Source organism: Barbus barbus (genome assembly GCF_936440315.1).
Source record: "Barbus barbus genome assembly, chromosome: 44".
Classification (NCBI taxonomy): Eukaryota; Metazoa; Chordata; class Actinopteri; order Cypriniformes; family Cyprinidae; genus Barbus; species Barbus barbus.
The window spans coordinates 10,622,513-10,640,931 of record NC_136722.1 but is presented as its reverse complement, the minus strand read 5'-3'; the positions used below and the strand labels follow the sequence as shown (position 1 = coordinate 10,640,931).

Genomic DNA, 18,419 nt, shown 5'->3' with positions numbered 1-18,419 from the left:
TGTATCTCTTGTTCTTTGAAACCACAATAATGGAGAAGACTGCTGACTTGGCAATGGTCCAGAAGACAATCATTGACGCCCTCCACAAAGAGGGTCACAGAGGGTCATTACTGAAAGGTGTAGCTGTTCACAGAGTGCTGTATCAAAGCATATTAAATGCAAAGTTGACTGGAAGGAAGAAATTGGGTAGGAAAAGGTACAGGGATGATCGCAAGCTTTGTAGAAGAGTTTTATTAATCAAAATACAAATTAATCATATGTAATCAATGTGAATATAGCCATTTATGTATCAAGTTATGCTACTATTATAAAATCGTATCTGCCTGCATGTGTAGAGGCCTGCAGAAGAATGGAATGTGCAGATGCATGGTTTAAGGTAAAGCTGCACATCCTGTTTTGACATGATAGGGTCTCTTCCTTTAACGGCCTATTGTCTGCTCTTGGAAACAGATGGAGACTGTTTCTTAGAAACAATAATGATATAGGAAATGTATTGAACACACCTTAGGGGGAAACCCTATATTTAAGAGGGTGCGAACACAGATTCACTGCAGGGTCTCTCGGTTTTATTGTCTCTGATAATAAAATCTAAATTCTGGCATCAAAACCCCAAGACTCTGAGAATGATTCCTCATAGCACTGGCAGAAGCCACCACAGCTGGAGAAAACTGTCAAGCAAAGCTGATTCAAACACTTGGGAGAGCTTCACAAGGAGTGGACTGAAGCTGGAGTCAGTGCATCAAGAGTCACCACGCTCAGACGTCTTCAGGAAAAGGGCTACCAAGCCACTTCTGAAACAGAAACAACATCAGAAGCATCTTACCTGGGCTGTGGAGAAAAAGAACTGGACTGTTGCTCAGTGGTCCAAAGTCCTCTTTTCAGATAAATTTTAAATTTTGCATTTCATTTGGAAATCAATGTCTGGAGGAAGAGTGGAGAGGCACAGAACCCAAGCTGCTTGAAGTCCAGTTTGAAGTTTCCACAGTCAGTGATGATTTGGGGTGCTGTGACGTCTGTTGGTGTTGGTCCACTGTGTTTTATCAAGTCCAGAGTCAATGCAGCCGTCTACCAGGAGATTTTGGAGCACTTTATGCTTCCATCTGCTGACAGGCTTTATGGAGATGCTGATTTGCTTTTCCAGCAGGACTTTAGCACCTGCCCACAGCGCCAAAACCACTTCCAAGTGGTTTGCGGACCATGATATCACTGTGCTTGATTGGCCAGCCAACATGCCTGACTTTATCCCCATATGGAATCTATGGGATATTTTCAAGAGAAAGACGAGAAGCAGTCGATCCAACAATACAGACGAGCTGAAGGCTCAGTAGTGCCTCAGCAGAGCCACAGGCTGATCGCTTCCATGCCATTCCTCACTGATGCTGGAGTTTGTGCTAAAGGAGCCCTGACAAAGTATTGAGTGCATAAATGAACTTGAACTTTTCTGCTTTGCAAATCCTTTTTTTGATTGATTTTAGGAAATATTAGAATATTTTGAGATACTGGATTTGGACTTTCATGAGCTGTAAGCTCTAATCATCAAAATTAAAACAAAAAAACTTTTGAAATGTCTTACTTTACATGTAATGAATGTAAAATATATATGAAAGTTTCACTTTTTGAAATAAGTTACCAAAAAATGCAGTTTTTCACGATATTCTAATTTTTTGAGATTTTTTTACAAAAGTGATTAATCATTCAGGAAGGAAACACCAATATGAACGCAATGGTTGGCGAAATAGAGCAAATATTGACAATATTGTGTCTAATGTACTTAATATTAACTTCAACACAGCATTAACATTTATGCATTTGTTTATTTATGTATTATTTACCTTACTGTATAAAGTAGGGGTCACCAAACTTGATCCTGGAGGGCAGAGTTTAGCTCCAATTTGCCTCAACACACCTGCCTGGAAGTTTCAAGCATACCACAGACACCATGAAGACTCTCTTTTTGATTAGTCTGAGCTTGATTAGCTGCTTCAGGTGTGTTTAATTAGGGTTGGAGCTTAACTCTGCAGGACACCGGCCCTCCAGGACCGTCTGGTGACCCCTGGTATAAAGTATAAAATAGCAATCTTATAAGGAGAACAAACAGTATAGCCTAGATAGCCTGATGAACCTAAAATAAAACAGACTAGGAACTTTCATTACGCTCCGTGTTATTTTTAAACACATTTGATATTTCATCTGCTTATCTCTGAGAAAACAGTCGTTTCAGTCCTTTCAGTTTAAACTAGACCGGTTTTCGCGAGTCAGCCTAAAATAAAATAAAAATTAAAGGAATAGTTCACTCAAAATGTAATTCCAAATACTACTCACTTTTGCTGAACACAAAACACACTTTAATGCTTAGAAAAAATAAAAAATTATGAGAACAAATGATAACGTGTCAAAATCTCTTTGAATGATGAACAGTTTCACTCACTCAGTAGAGTTTGAGTATTTTGAAAATAGTTCTTTTCAAATTAATTAAATGAAACCAGCACTCCAATCCAATTCGAACGACTTAATTATGATATTTGGTCACAATACACACAAGAACCAATGACTGATATTGCCATTTTAGATTTCAGCATTTAGATTTTGTTTTATATGTTCACATATTCATATAACAAAATATATACAAATTAATAAATAGGGGCATAGTATACTTAAAGTATGATGTAAAGTTCACTTAAAGAAAACTTACGAGTATACATGCAGTATAAAACATCTAAACTAGTGGTTTACTGAGACTATGGCCTATTAGATCAGTCTAGAAATACATTAATAATAATTAATAAGATTAATAATGCTAAAAGAAAAAAATACTGCTCTTTATCCTGAAGAGTTACTGTGTGTAATGTGTATCTGTTCTTCTTTATTACTTTATTATTTTGAAGCTCTATTTAGTTCAAAATTAAAGTGCTGACTACAGTATTGATTTCTGTGTCAAGAAGAATTTTCTGTTATTGTGTGTGAAAAATTGCAATTTAAATTAGATTTAAATGAGGTGGTTCACTTCCAGAACGAATATTCTTTCATCATTTACTCACCCTCCACTTTTTCCAAATCTGTATTTTCTCTCTTCTGTTAAATACAAAGGAAGATATTTAGAAAAATGTTGGCATTCGAACAGTTGATGAGCACCATTGACTTCCATTGTAGAAAAAACTATTCTTCTGCTCATCAACTATTCGAATGCCAACATTTTTCAAAATATCTTCCTTTTGTGTTCAACAGAAGAAAGAAACTCATACAGATTTGTAACAAGTGGAGGGTGAGTAAAATGAATTTTTATTCTGGAAGTGAACTAATCCTTTAAACAAAGTCGGTTATGCCTGTGAACATGTATTAGTATTAGATCTGTGAAACAGCGTCTCTTGGACAACACACTACTGACTACTACTGGCACTACAAGACCTTGTCTCTGCTTTATTTATGTATTTGTTTGTTTAACTTTGCAGATCTTTTTCATGTACATTAAACACTAAAGAAAGTTGAAAATGTAAAAAACAAAAACAAAAAAACAACAACAATGGGATCCCTTTAATATTATATTTACAGATATATTTACATCTTAAATCATCTTATATCAAGTAACCATCATGTAGACTATCAATATATTTAAGAGCACTATAAGAGCATTTCATATTATTCTAGTTATATTCCTTGCTGCTGGAGTATAGATTATTATTTCATTATTTAGACAATGTTACACCAGTCAAAAGAAAATGTTATTGTGGGATTTCTGAAAACTGATGACTATGGCTGACAAGAGGCACAGGCGCAAGAGCAAGATTTAACATGAGGAAAAATCACTTTTTCTGCACTTGAGCATAAAGTTTGTCCATTTGCTGAGCACCCTTGATTTGTCTCTTTCTCTCTGTCACTTGAATCTCAGCATACTCGGTGTCTTGGCCATTGTTTGAGTGTTCCCTTGTCTTGTCCGTCTGGAGTTTGGAGAAGTCAATTTCACCATAGTGGAGATCACCAGTTTCTTTCTTCTCACCGTTCTTGCTGATCACAGAGGCATTGTTAGCATAGATAGCCATCGTGTTTCTGTTTTTATCCTCAGCCTGAGAGGGAGAATTGTTTTTTAAAATTACTGTTTGAATCACTTTCTTTCTGCTGTAAAAGAAGCGTTGTTTAAGGAGATCATACAGTGAGTGAACTGAATTAGTCTTTAGAAGATTAGCTGAAAACTATTTACTTTTATACAAACAATTTACAACAATGTTCAGTATGACAGTTGCTGTCTTTTCTCAGTCGATTTGTTCATATACACAGATCCATGCAGGAACAATTTGTATTTTTTTAATGATTATGTCACTGAAACATTCACTCAGCTGAATGGTTCAAAAACACTGATTCATTCAGGAATCAGGAACACAGGCGTGCAACAGTCAGTACTGCTGTGACTTTATTTGGAACAATTTTTGTTGTTGTGGACAAAACAACTGGCAATTTTTTAACTTAAAATTTAAGTTACTCAATGTTAACACCTTGTGTATTGAACTTTGTACCTGATCACATCCTATAACATGGGCCTGTCTTGAAGCCGTTGTTCTGCTGCTGCAAAAAAGAAAGAAATATACTTAAAAAGTAAATTAAAAAGAAAAATCATTCATAAATTATATACATACGCAGTTAACAAATACAACATAACAGACATGAGCTACATTCCTTTTATTATACACTCTACCACTTTGGTACACCTGTTCAGTTGCTTGGTAAATTGCTATTCAGCCAAACACATGGCAATAACTAAATGCATTTAGGCATCTAGATGTGGTGAAGACAAATTGCTGAAGTTCAAACCGAGCATCAGAATGGGGAAGAAAGGGGATTTAAGTGACTTTGAACGTGGAATGGTTGTTGGTGCCAGACGGACTGGTCTGAGTATTTCAAAAACTGCTGATCTACTGGGATTTTCACGCACAACCATCTCTAGGGTTTACAGAGAATGGTCCGAAAAAGAGAAAATATCCAGTGAGCGGCAGTTGTGTGGACGAAAATGCCTTGTCGATGTCAGAGGTCAGAGGAGAATGGGCAGACTGGTTAGAGATAATAGTAACTCAAATAACCACTTGTTACAACCAAGGTATACAGAATACCATCTCTGAACGCACAACACATCAAACCCTGAAGCAGATGGGCTACAGCAGCAGAAGACCACACCGGGTGCTGCTCCTGTCAGTTAAGAACAGGAAACGGAGGCTACAATTCGCACAGGCTCACCAAAATTGAACAATAGAAGACTGGAAAAACGTTGCCTGGTCTGAAGAGTCTTGATTTCTGCTGCAACATTCAGATGGTAGGGTCAGAATTTGGCGTAAAGAACATGAAAGCATGGATCCATCCTGCCTTGTCTCAACGGTTCAGGCTGGTGGTGGTGGTGTAATGGTGTGGAGGATATTTTCTTGGCACACTTTGGGCCCCTTAGTACCAACTGAGCATCGTTTAAACGCCACAGCCTACCTGAGTATTGTTGCTGACCATGTCCATCCCTTTATGACTACAGTGTACCCGTCTTCTGATGGCTACTTCCAGGCCAGCAGGATAATGCACCATGTCACTAAGCTCAAATCATCTCAGACTGGTTTCTTGAACATGACAATGCGTTCACTTTACTCAAATGGCCTCCACAGTCACCAGATCTCAATCCAATAGAGCACCTTTGGGATGTGGTGGAACGGGAGATTTGCATCATGGATGTGCAGCCGACAAATCTGCAGCAACTGCGTGATGCTATCATGTCAATATGGACCAAAATCTCAGAGGAATGTTTCCAACACCTTGTTGAATCTATGCCACGAAGAATTAAGGCAGTTCTGAAAGCAAAAGGGGGTCCAACCCGGTACTAGCAAGGTGTACCTAATAAAGTGGCCAGTGAGTGTGTATTTACCTCATATAGTAGAAAAATACTGCAGACAACAGAACAAAAGCGAAAAGTCCTCCTGTATAACCATATATCACCAGATGAGAGAATCCACTCGGTCCTAAATTACAAAAGCAAAAGTTAAAATTCATGAATCCATGATACATCTGCACATAAAAATACAAAAACAGTGCTTTATTTACCTTCATCTATGTGCTGGGTCTCTTCTGATGACTGTTTTCCATGTTTATTTTGTGCAATGCAAAAGTATGATCCTGTTTGATTCTGAGTTTTGGTTAAATTAATCATCTTTCCCCAAGCTATAGGCGTCTCCTCTCCACGTTTATACCAGGTGTAGTTCAAGTCATTTGATGGACTGGCGTGGCTTTTGCAGGTCAAAGTCACATTAGTGCCAACAGATGGAGTAATGATGATGTGAGTTTCTTTTGGTGGAACTTTAAGAAAAACACAAGCACATACGGGGTAACAATTGATACCTTTTCATTTCATCAAATAAAGGATCATGAGAAACATAAAACTACTCCAGATCTCTTACACAGGACTCGTAGCATCACAGTGCTCTCCACAGTTGAAGCATCAGGTGTATTTCTTGGATATGTAGCAGTGCAGGTGATGTTCTTCCTGTGATCTTTGTATGAAGCTTTGAAGGTCATGTATGAAATCACTGACTGGGTTTTATCAGGTTTCTCCTGTAACTGTGTTGTAATGTGGGCAGATTCAGAGATGTTAGACCAGGATATTGTAGGAGGTTGTTTAGGGCAGGGGGCTTCAGCAGAGCAGCTCAGATTGACTGTAGCGTTCTCCATCACATACTGTAGCTCACTGGGTTTCAGTTTAGGAAGTTGTGGTGAATCTACAGGGTAAATGATGGCAGACAGCATTACGGAAAACGTACAATGCTAGTCATGTTAGAAGGTCAGGTTTTCACACTTAGGGTGAGGTTTAGCACATTTGCACTTCGATTGTTTCACAAGGTAAAATCACCGCTGCCAATATTTGAATTTTTTATCTTTTTTCTTATATATTTTGTATCTTTTTTTATATTTTATCTTTTATATTACTATGTGTCAGCTACTACATGCATAAAATGCAACCCCTCAACACAGAAGATACAGTTTTATAATGTTACGGTATTTTTTAAAAATGCAGTTTGTTGACATATATATATAATATATATATATATATATATATATATATATATATATATATATATAGTGTAAAACTTAGTATCAATATAATCAACATGTAATTAATATTTTCATTTCTTTTTAAAGTTGGACAAATTAATCTTTGTACTTTGGTGTGTGGATGGTCTGGGATGACATTTACCTGTGACATTGATCTGCACAGTCTTGCTTGAAACATCTGTACTGGGGTTAAATGTTGCTTTGAACACATTTGGAACCATTTCCAGTCTGAAGTAATAAAGGTCTGAATGATTCTTCATGATGTTGTAGAAGACAGTTGTGCAGTTCCTCTTACTGAGATCTCCAGCCATCTCTATGTCACTGAATCCTTTAATGATGTTTTTACTGCTGTTAAAAGCTATAAAACTGTCTTTGTCTACAAACTGTGATTTGTTTTTCAGCCAGATCCCATAAATAGATGTTGCATTCTTACGTCTGTCCTCAAAATTAGAGATGTTGAATGTGCAAGGAATCTGCACACAAGAGCCTGTCAGAGCTGTTACTGTCTGAGGCATCACAGCAGAGTAGATATCATCAGCTGGAGCATAAAAACACATTAGCCATGCTAGAGACATGAAGAAATGAGCATTTGGTTTTTAATTCCTATGAATACACATTATAATCATACTCATCCTTATTCATAATGATGACAAAGATTGACCAACCTGAGTGAGTATGTACCAACACAGAGCTGATGAAAATAAAGGAAGTGATCTGGTTTCCTGCCATCAGGGTTCGTAGAGAGGATGACATTGGACTTTACAATAGCAACGAAAGAATCCAAAACACCTTCAGAGTACACTTTATTACTATACAACACAAAATACATACAGACGTGGTCAGAATTGTTGGTACCCTTGGTAAATATGATCAAAGAAGGCTGTGGAAATAAATCTGCATTGTTAATCCTTTTGATCTATTTTTTAAAAAAATCACAAAAATCTAACATTTTATTGGATAATAATAATTTAAAATGGGGGGAAATATGATTATGAAATAAATGTTTTTCTCTAATGCACATTGGACACAATTAACGGTACCCTTTTATTCTATACTTTTTGAAACCTCCATTTGCCAAAATAGTATAGGAGTTTTGTGCTTAGTGACAAATTTTTGTGTTGATTTTAAGATTTGTTTTTGAATTATTGTCTGGTTGGAAGATCCAAACATGGCCCATTATAAGATTTCCAACAGTCAGTCACTTTTTGATTTCTTATCTGTTGGTATTTGATAGAATCCATGATGGCGTGAACAGGCAATATATTTGCCTAGAGAGAGAAAATGTTCCAAATTCTCTGGTAAAGTGTCCTCTGGTTCTCCTTCTTTGGAGGACTGGATTGAGGAGGTGGAAAGCTGTACTAGGGGGAGACACATGTCTGAGGTAGATAAAGCCATGTTTGTTTATGATCATCTAGAGGGGGAGGCTCGGACTGAAATTAAGTTTAGGCCTGGGGAAGTCAAAGAGTGTTTTGCGTGAATTGTATTGCTCCTCTTCTTCTTATGTGATTTTGCAACATCAGTTTTTTGATAGAAAACAGAAGGAGGGGGAATCTTTACAAGAATTTTCTCATGCATTGATGAATCTTATGGATAAGGTACGAAAAGCTAATCCTAATGTTGTATCTGACCATCAGGTGGTTCTGCGAGATCAATTTTGTGAGAATGTTCAGGACCATACTCTTCGAAGGGAACTAAAGAGGTTGGTGAGGCAGAATTCATCTTTGACCCTCCTGGACCTACGCAAAGAGGCAATGCGTTGGGTGGAGGAGGGGCAGCCTCCAAGAAATCGATCAAGTAAAGTAGTCCATCACTCATTCGAAACTCAAGTTGTTTCCACATGTGAAGAGAATCGGGTTGTTAGTTCTGAATTTGCAGAATTGAAAGATATGGTCCTAAGACAACAAGCACAATTGGATTTGATTCTTAAAACTTTGAGTACTCCAGAAGGGGTTGTGGGTAATGCTAATAGAGTTCCCAAAAGTAGATTTCGCAGAGCACCTGATGGTAAACCCATATGTATGAAATGTAATCAAGCTGGTCATATAGCGAGATATTGTACTACCAATTTGCAAACTAGGTCCCCGCCTGCAGTTGGTTCTAGTGGTGGGGCCGTCGTTGAGTCAGTCTCAATGACGGAAAACTAGAGTCCTCCAGGGTGCAGAGCCACACACTGGAGATGGGGACATTAGGCTCAAAAGTTCATTCTCAAGGCTTTTCTAGTTTGGTAAGGTCTTGTCCAACATTGACTGTTAAGATGGGAACTGTTGATGTTTTGTGTTTATTAGATACAGGCTCTATGGTTACCACTTTAACCGAGAGTTATTTCAATCGTTGTTTTTCTGATTTCAATAAAGGTGGTCTTCGTGACTGTGCCTGGTTGGCATTGAAAGCAGCAAATGGGATGGATATTCCATGTGTGGGGTATGTAGAACTTGATGTTAGTTTATTTGGGATCACACTACCTAGTAAAGGGGTTTTGATTGTGAATGATTCTTGTTCTCCTACTATGTATACTCAGAAGGAGAAGATTCCAGCTGTTTTGGGTATGAATATCATTCGAGAGTGTTATGTCAGCTTATTTAATGAACATGGTGTTGAGCTTTTTCAGATTCCCAGAATACAATCAGCTGCCCCAGCATGGAAACAGGCACTCCGCTGTTGTCAAAAAATTGAAGCGGTTTCAAATTCTTCTTCTGCATTTAAGGTGAGAGTGCAGGGTAAGACTCCCGTTCGTGTTGCTGCAGGTACCATGTACACTTACACACCATGTACAAATACACTTTTGTATTTGGATGATATAATTGTGTTTTCCTCTTCCGTACAGGAACACTTGTTAAGGTTGGAGGAGGTCTTTAAACGACTGCAACAGGAAGGTCTTAAGATCAAGTTGAGCAAATGCAGTTTTTTCCAGAAGCAAAACTATGGTTCCTGTTACTTGTCCTCAAGTTTCAGGTGCAGTGATAGAGTTTCTGTTAGAACCACTGGGGCCAGAGGAAAATACCCTTCCAGAGGGTTTGCTGCTGTCTCCCTCTTTGGTGCATGCAGAGAGGGGGTTAGTGTATGCACCTGTTGTTAATGTAGGGAGTACTGAGGTATGGGTGGCACCCCGTCGTATTATAGGTACTGTTCAAGTAGTGAAAATGGTAAGTGCCCCCAGACCCAAGTTACAAATTTGTCCTGAAAATGTTTATAGTGCTCAAGTCTCTGCCTATGTAGCGGAGCCGTTGTCTAGTTGTAATATTGACCTTCCTTCTTTTGACGGACTTTCTAAACAGGAAATGGAACAGGCAAAGCAGTTACTTGGCAGTTATCAAGTTGTTTTTTCTACTGCTGAGGGTGATATAGGATGTACAGCTTTGATTAAACATGAGATTCCTCTAGTGGATGAGAAACCTGTTCGACAACCATATAGACGAATTCCTCCTTCTCAGTATGAGTCCGTAAGGTCTCATATTCAACAGCTTCTAGATAGTAAGGTGATTAGGGAGAGTAGTAGTCCTTATTCCTCCCCAATTGTCCTGGTGCAGAAGAAGGATGGAACAATTAGGATGTGTGTTGACTATCGTCAATTAAATGCAAGGACAAGAAAGGACGCTTATCCACTCCCGCGAATTGAGGAGTCTTTGGATGCTCTGACTGGTGCAAGGTGGTTTTCCACCTTAGATTTAGTAAGTGGGTACAATCAGGTTGAGGTAGCTGAGGCGGATAAGGCGAAGACAGCTTTCTGTACTCCATTTGGGTTGTTTGAATTCAATCGTATGCCCTTTGGGCTCTGTAATGCACCAGGAACATTCCAAAGACTCATGGAACGGTTGTTTGGGGATGAGCGGTTCTCTTCTTTGCTTTTGTATTTGGATGATATAATTGTGTTTTCCTCTTCCGTACAGGAACACTTGTTAAGGTTGGAGGAGGTCTTTAAACGACTGCAACAGGAAGGTCTTAAGATCAAGTTGAGCAAATGCAGTTTTTTCCAGAAGCAAGTAAAGTATTTAGGGCATTTGGTATCCGAGCAGGGGGTTGCCACTGACCCTGATAAAGTGGTAGCAGTAAAAGAATGGAGTCGCCCAGTGCATTTGGCAGAGCTTCGTTCATTTTTAGGTTTTGCCAGCTATTATCGCCGGTTTATTGAGGGATTTGCAAAGCTGGCTAAGCCTCTTCATGAACTAGTGACAAAACTGGGTGGCTCTGTAAGGAAGGGTAAGACTCCACGGCTGCCTTTAGTGTCTGTGTGCAATGCAGAGTGTGAAAATAGTTTTCAAGCATTAAAAACAAAGCTGATTACAGCACCTGTGCTTGCATATGCAGATTTCCACAAGCCTTTTGTGGTGGAGATAGATGCAAGCCATCAAGGTTTGGGGGCAATTTTGTCCCAAAAGCAGGGTGGGAAGCGTCGTCCTATTGCGTATGCTAGTAGGGGTCTGCGGAGGACAGAGCGAAATATGGAAAATTACAGCTCCATGAAATTGGAGTGTTTGGAAAAATTGTTGCAAAATTTTGAGAGTAACCTAATTGGTCAATTATGTAAGATTTATGGTATACAGAAGAGTCGCACTACTTCTTACCATCCACAGGGTAATGGGCAGTGCGAACGTTTTAACCGAACTCTCCATGACCTGTTGCGGACTTTGCCACCAGAAAAAAAACAGTGGTGGCCTCAACATCTGCCACAGCTTGTCTACGCTTATAACACCACCGCGCACTGTTCTACTGGTATGAGCCCATATTTCCTAATGTTTGGATGCGAACCTAAATTACCTGTTGATTTTTTGTTAAATAATCAGTTGGAAGAGACTGTGGAGACGCCTGAACAGTGGATTGTTGAACATCAAGGTAGGCTTCAGGCAGCATATGGTGAGGTTCAGGAGAGGCTGAGAGAAAAGGTTGCTCGCCATAACAGACGCTATGAGGGTAGGATAAATGATCAGGGTTTTAGAAAGGGTGAGCTGGTTTATCTTAAAAACCATCCTCGTGGACGAAATAAAATTCAGGATGTGTATGATTCATGTTTGTATAAGGTGGTCCGTGAACCCGGGGAGCAGGGTGCGGTGTACTCTGTTGCTCCTGTGTCTCAGGCAGGGCCGGTGAAGCAGGTGCATCGGATGGAAATGCGTAAGGCATTGATTGACCCGGTATTAAGTGATGTAGATCCTATTGCATCTGATGAAGCAGTTAGTTCCAGCAGTGGGTCTGATACTGATTCAGATAATGATTTGGCCTCCTGTGTTTTATTGCCAGGGGATTGTGAAGTGCCGGTTGAGGATGGTGCTTTGGATAGTTCCGCTGTATCAGAGACTCAGCCTGTAGAGCTGAGGCGTTCTAGAAGAACTACAGCGGGTCAGCACTCAAATCCATATAGACTGCCTAGGACGCTAGTTGCATCAGTAGAGGCGTTGTAAACCTGGAAATTGAGGTGCTGTTCTCGGGGGTAATTTCTTGTGCATGTGTGCATCGGCGGGTCGCCGTTGAATTCCTGGGGGGGAAGAATGTAGCCGGGGTCGTGGCTAATAATGGGGGGTGTGGCTATGCAGGTAGTGTACATCTTTTAAGCAGGCATTTGAAAGTAGGCCTGCAGACGGGGTCCGATCTGTTGTGTGGACGCGTGCTGTCGGGTGGCACGTCCTTGTTTGGCTGTGCACGAACATGGTCTGGGTTAGCAGATGTAAACATCGTGCTGTCTGGTAGTACCTCCGTGTCTAATTATGTATGTGGTCTGGGTGAGCAGGTAGATGTAAACATCGTGGCTTTGTTGGTCGACGGTCACGCTCATTCTTCCTTGATCTGGAATACCTGTGGAAAATAGTTTAGGATTGCTTGCTGCTTTGCAGGTGTAGTTGATCGCTGTTCCTCCAGTGTTTGTTACGTTACATTTTTCTCAGCTAGCTGGTCTCGACATGTGTGCGCTGTATGCCTCCAGCGCAATTAAGATGTGATGAATGTTGTGAATCAGACTGGCCAGCTGAGTGTTTTTTTTTTCGTTCGTTTGTTTGTTTGTTTTGTTATATCACTTCCCAGCCTCGTGTTACCAGCCTCGTGTTACCAGCCAACCTTTGTAGTCTTTTATACATGTGATGCTTTAAACACCTCAAGTATTCATTTGCATGAGGGTTATGTTTGCAGTGAAATTAATGGTTGATTTGGAGTGTGGTTATTTTGAGTGAGGTGTTTTACATGTATAGAAAGTGGAGGGTGTAATTACTTTGTGTGGAAAAGCTGTAAGTGTATCGGAGTTTATAAAGGGTTGGCTGGCCATTAATATCATCTTTTTTGGAGAGGGAATGAATTTTGTTTGCTTTCTGATGTATTTTGATTTATATTAATTGTTATAAATTGATTTGTATTAAAAAATTTATGTGCGTGTTATTAGTTTAAGTATTAGTTTTTTTTTTTTTTGTGGTCATCCCTGCATTCGGGAAAAGTCCTCGGGTTACACATGTGTCTAAACAAGATGTCCAGGACCTCCAGTAGAAATATAGGCCCACAACATTAAAAATACATACAGCAGTATATTTCATTGTACACATAGGGTACTTTTTATCCCTGTGTTCACCAAACCCATCTTAAGTGTTTGCTATTAAAAGGCAAATTTTCATCTGCCCATAAAAGCCAGTCCCATTTGAAGCTCCAGTTGTGTCTGATAACTGAATATGCTGGAGATAGTTTTTTAGTGAAAGCATTTTCTTTTCTTTATTTTTTTCTTGAAACCCTCCCAAACAACATGTGGTGATGTAGGTGCTGTATGATAATTTTTTAAAGGTTTTCTGACCCTGAGACTCAACTATTTTCTGCAATTCTCCAGCTGTGGTCCTTGGAGAGTCTTTTGCCACTCAAACTCTCCTCCTCACCGTGCATTAGGCCGATATAAGTACATAATTTCAGACCACACGCGGACTTTATTTTGCGATTGCAGGGAGGAAAATCAGTTATTTCCGCACTGGAAATGTAGCGGAACTGAGAGGCTCGCCGTCCCTTCGGGGGTCTTTAGAGCCGATATTTCATGAAGTGTGTGGATGTTGCGCTGGCTACGCTGTGGTTCCAGGGCATCTGCATACTGAATTACATTGACGACCTGATTTTAGCTCAATCAGAGCAGATGGCGGCTCAACATCGAGATGACGTTCTCGCCCACATGAAAGAGCTGGGGTTAAAACTAAACGCCAAGAAAAGTGTGCTTTCTCCATTACAGAGAACCACTTATCTAGGTTTGCTGTGGGATTCGACCGCGATGCAGGCACGTCTGTCCCCTGCTCGTATCGAGTCGATCCTCACGGCAGTCAAGAGGGTGAAAGATGGCCAGTCACTCACTGTCAAGCAGTTTCAGAGACTGCTGGGTCTGATCGCAACTGCGTTCAACGTGATAATATTTGACCCCCACAGTGGTGGCTCAAGACCAAGGGGTTTTCTACGAGGGGAAACCCGCTCCACACTATCAAGGTCACAAGGCGATGCATACGTGCCTTAGACATGTGGAGGAAACCTTGGTTCTTGTCTCCGTGTAACACTAGCGACGGAATCGTCCCTCACCGGTTGGGGAGTGGTCATGAATGGTCTGTGGCACATAAATTGGCCGGAGATGCTGGCTGTGTTTCGAGCACTGAAACACTTCCTCCCAGACTTAAAAGATCACCATGTGTTGGTGTGAGCATTGACAGCACATCGGTGGTCTCTTATATCAACCACAAGAGAGGTCTGCATTTGCACTCCTTGTAGAAAGTTTATGTGGCGGCCATTGCGGCCTACCACACCCCTCTCGGTTGTCAGTCAGTGTGTAGACACCCACTAGTTACACGTTTCCTCCACAGCATGAGGAACTTGTATGCCCTGAAGTGAAAGTGTCACTTCATGGTGCGGAGGTTGCCAGCTCGACCCAGTCAACTGCCCTATTGGTACAGTTCTGGAGTTTGTACAGGCCTGTTCCTCCGCAGGGTTAACCCACTCTACCCTGAAGGTCTACGTGGTGGCTTTACCGGCCTACAACACCTCTCTCGGTGGCCAGTTAGTGGGTGACACCCCCTAGTTACTTGCTTCCTCCAGAGGCTGAGGCCTCCGGCCAGCGGACTTATGCTATGTGGTGGGGATGCTATTCCATAGACTCGAGTCCTCTGCACTTTCCCCTCTTCTGGGGATCAAGACTCACTTCTCAGGAGCTGGCCTTCGGGATGCAGGCCCTGCCCACTTTAGCCACTCGTGGCCCCTTTTCTCTCGCCTTAGTTCCATACTAGGCAGGGATTTGAAAGTCTGGCGGCGTGGGCATCTTGTTCCCATAGTGTTTTCGACGCAGCTCAAGTTCCTGGAGGGGAACGTCTCAGGTTATGCATGTAACCATGGTTCCCCGAAGGGAATGAGACGCTGCGTCTCGGGGCCATACTTCCTGCATCCCTGTGAGCAGTTGCTTCACTCCTAGAAGCTGACACCGGTTCCACCGCACGAACTTCCTGGTCGATTACGTCACCTGCCCGTGATGTCTCGCTCATCCATTGGACAGATTACACATGTGATTCAGAGCGTGGTCACGCTGGAGGACGTTCCCATAGCGTTTTCGACGCAGCGTCTCGTTCCCTTCGGGGAACCATGGTTACATACATAACCTGAGACGATTTTTGTGCTTTTTTAAAATAAAAGTTCAAAAGGAATAACAATGCACATTTATTTTCACAGCTTTCTTTGATCATATTTACCAAGGGTACCAACAATTCTGACCACGAGTGTATCGGTCACGGACATTTAACAACCGTACCAGTGTTAATTTCGTTGACTAAGACGACGACGAAAAATATTCGTCAACGAACCTTTTTTCTGTGACTAAGACGAGACGTTGACGAGCTAAAACTAATATCTGATGATAAAAACTATGACGAAATGTATGCGCGTCTTCGTTAACAAGACGAGACGGGACTAAAATGTTATTTGAGGACTACCGGACATTCAAAATACATCCTATAGGCTAAGTTAACTGACTTGTCTTTCAAAATGTGCGTCTCTGTCATTGGATAAGGGGCGTTTGCATATCTAGTCTCAGTATGGCAGCCGCAGTGGACGGATAGGCTACCAAAACGCGAACTATAGCGATCTGAAACAATGGCCTCAGCAACCGAAGGGTTAGGGAGTGGGTGACCAGACGTCCCGTTTTTCCCGGGAGTCACAATTCATTGTCGATTAACTTAAAGGCAGTGAAGGTGCGATAGGCGGAAACGCACTGATAGAAGTGCTCTCTCTCGCGCGCGCTCCACTTCTTCAGTTCTCATACAGCGCGCGATCAGTTCTCAGCACTCAAATACACACACAGCAGTCCAAATGTCTCTCATGTAGAGTATCTCACGGAAATACAGTCCGTATGGTTTAAGTGAGCTCAAACAGGTGGGTGAAAACAAACTGAATGTATGTCAGTAGGCTATTACATGCATACCTTCCGTCTTAAATGGACAGCATTCCTAATTAGCTGTCATAAATGTTAACCACCAAAAGATGTTAAATAAATGTATACTTGTTAAGTAAACCTACTGTATCTGAAAAATGAGTTTAATTTATATTTCTATCAAAAAATGAAAATTTATTCCAGTTTTTCCAAATTCAATCCTTGATTCAAATTTCTCATAACTAAGCTTAATTGATTTGGTCTAAAGAGAGAAGAATTGATGACTGTTTTTGTTTAAATACTACATATAAAATAGCTACCAAAATAAATGTTGGTAACTGCAGTTTGACTAAAAGTTGACAAAAATGCAATGACTTTTCGTCGACTAAACTAGACTAAAAGACTCAAATGACTAAAACTAGACTAAAACTATGATAGACTCAATAGCCACATTTTCACTGTTACACTCATGCAGATACTGTAGTCATCTGCTATATTGATCATGTTTGCCTATTTCTATTCCACTGTAAAAATGTATGACTTAACTCATCAGGCTGACCAGAGCGATTCATCTGAGCGACATCAATTATTTTCATTCACTAAATAAACTTCTATTCATAAAAAAAACATACATGAATACAGGTTGTACCAAATTATTTTCGCATTGTGGCAAAAACATTTATGGAGATAAATGACTGTAACTGAGACTTGATTTGCAGAAAAACACATAGGAACTCAAAGTAAGCTGAGAAAATGCTGCAAACTCTCAGCCATAAACAACTCACAGCTCTCACTTTCTGTTATTTAAAGACTGCAATTAACAGGTTGGTTTTCAAGTTATAGCCTATATATATATATATATATATATAAAATAAAATAAAAAATGGGAGAAAGAAAAGTGCAAGAATTAAATTTCTTACCTCAGAAAAGTAGTTTAAGTAGATGTCCCTAAAATGTTCCTCTTTGCTGCAACTGCCTTTTTTAACATGCTTCACGTTGTGACATTGCACTTCACCCCCAATGTAATGTCTTTCATCACAGGAAGATATTTGTAGGAACCACAGACGTCACTAGAGTTTTTTTCCTTTTTCTATTTCTTTTGTGTTTTCAATCATGTTTTACAAAGAAAAAGATATGTGCATAATGTTACGCTATCTGTTAATTAGATATCCCATAACTTAATTGTGTTCAATTTATAAGACACTGTTAATGTTACAGTCAGCTATAGCTGGCAACATCTGTCACACTGTAACTTACAGACAGCCTCACATACAATTGTATTAATTTACAAATCTTTGATTATGACCAGAGTCTCTCTGTTCTAACTTACCACAGATTCACAAAGCTTATCTGCATGAATCCATCCTGTCAGAGCGTTTTCTTGTCTTTTTACTATTAGCTAACAGTCTCAAGCCACAGAAGCAGTTAAACGTTTTACTAAACATTTTTAGCCACAATTAGCTACAATTTTGTCTTTTTTAACAACTGATTTGTGAATTGTGATTTAGCTATGATTCACTACTAACTGATTTAACTAATATATTTAAACAAAAACAAAGCCCTCCTAAAATAGGCCTAGTGACAAGTATTGCCATTTACTTAAATAAATGCAACAACAGAACACACACAACAGAACATATGGGACTGTATAGTTCCCTGTTAAACCCCAAAATTGAAATTACAGTCATTATACACAAACTTGACCTTGCGGCTATTAGACCTTGTGAACCATTATGTCAGTTTATTTCATTACTGTGAGCAGTGACTGGCAAAATGTGCTGGGTGTAAGTCTTCCCTAGTTTTCAAATCTCATTCAGTTTCACAAATTTATGAATCTCTGATCTATGATGATACAAGTAAGTATTCTTCTGCTTATATGTTGTCCTGTGCCCACTCAATGATGTACACCAACAGGTATTATGGCAAGCCTGTTTTAACATTTAATGTTTAAAATGAAAATGTATCTATTTTTGTGCTATTGGTGCTTATTTTTTTT

General features: G+C 40.0%; 1 protein-coding gene across 8 annotated transcripts; it reads right to left on the bottom strand.

Annotated features, from left to right (window-relative positions):
* Nucleotides 1–3,525: 3,525 nt before the first annotated feature.
* LOC306863534 (myelin-associated glycoprotein-like) lies at nucleotides 3,526–17,442 on the bottom strand. Of its 8 annotated transcripts, none has more exons than XM_079406928.1 (9): nucleotides 17,344–17,442; nucleotides 7,737–7,880; nucleotides 7,505–7,609; nucleotides 7,214–7,399; nucleotides 6,420–6,737; nucleotides 6,067–6,318; nucleotides 5,891–5,984; nucleotides 4,509–4,557; nucleotides 3,526–4,061 (listed from the first exon to the last, which is right to left on the bottom strand). In XM_079406928.1, exons 2-9 carry the CDS (start codon nucleotides 7,822–7,824, stop codon nucleotides 3,801–3,803), a joined length of 1,353 nt encoding a protein of 450 aa, XP_079263054.1. In that variant the 5' UTR covers nucleotides 7,825–7,880; nucleotides 17,344–17,442; the 3' UTR covers nucleotides 3,526–3,800. The 8 variants fall into 8 exon arrangements, with proteins under 8 accessions (XP_079263054.1, XP_079263055.1, XP_079263050.1 ...); XM_079406929.1 differs by having other exon boundaries at nucleotides 7,737–7,860; nucleotides 17,344–17,411; XM_079406924.1 differs by having other exon boundaries at nucleotides 7,214–7,609.
* Between the last annotated feature and the right edge of the window lie 977 nt (nucleotides 17,443–18,419).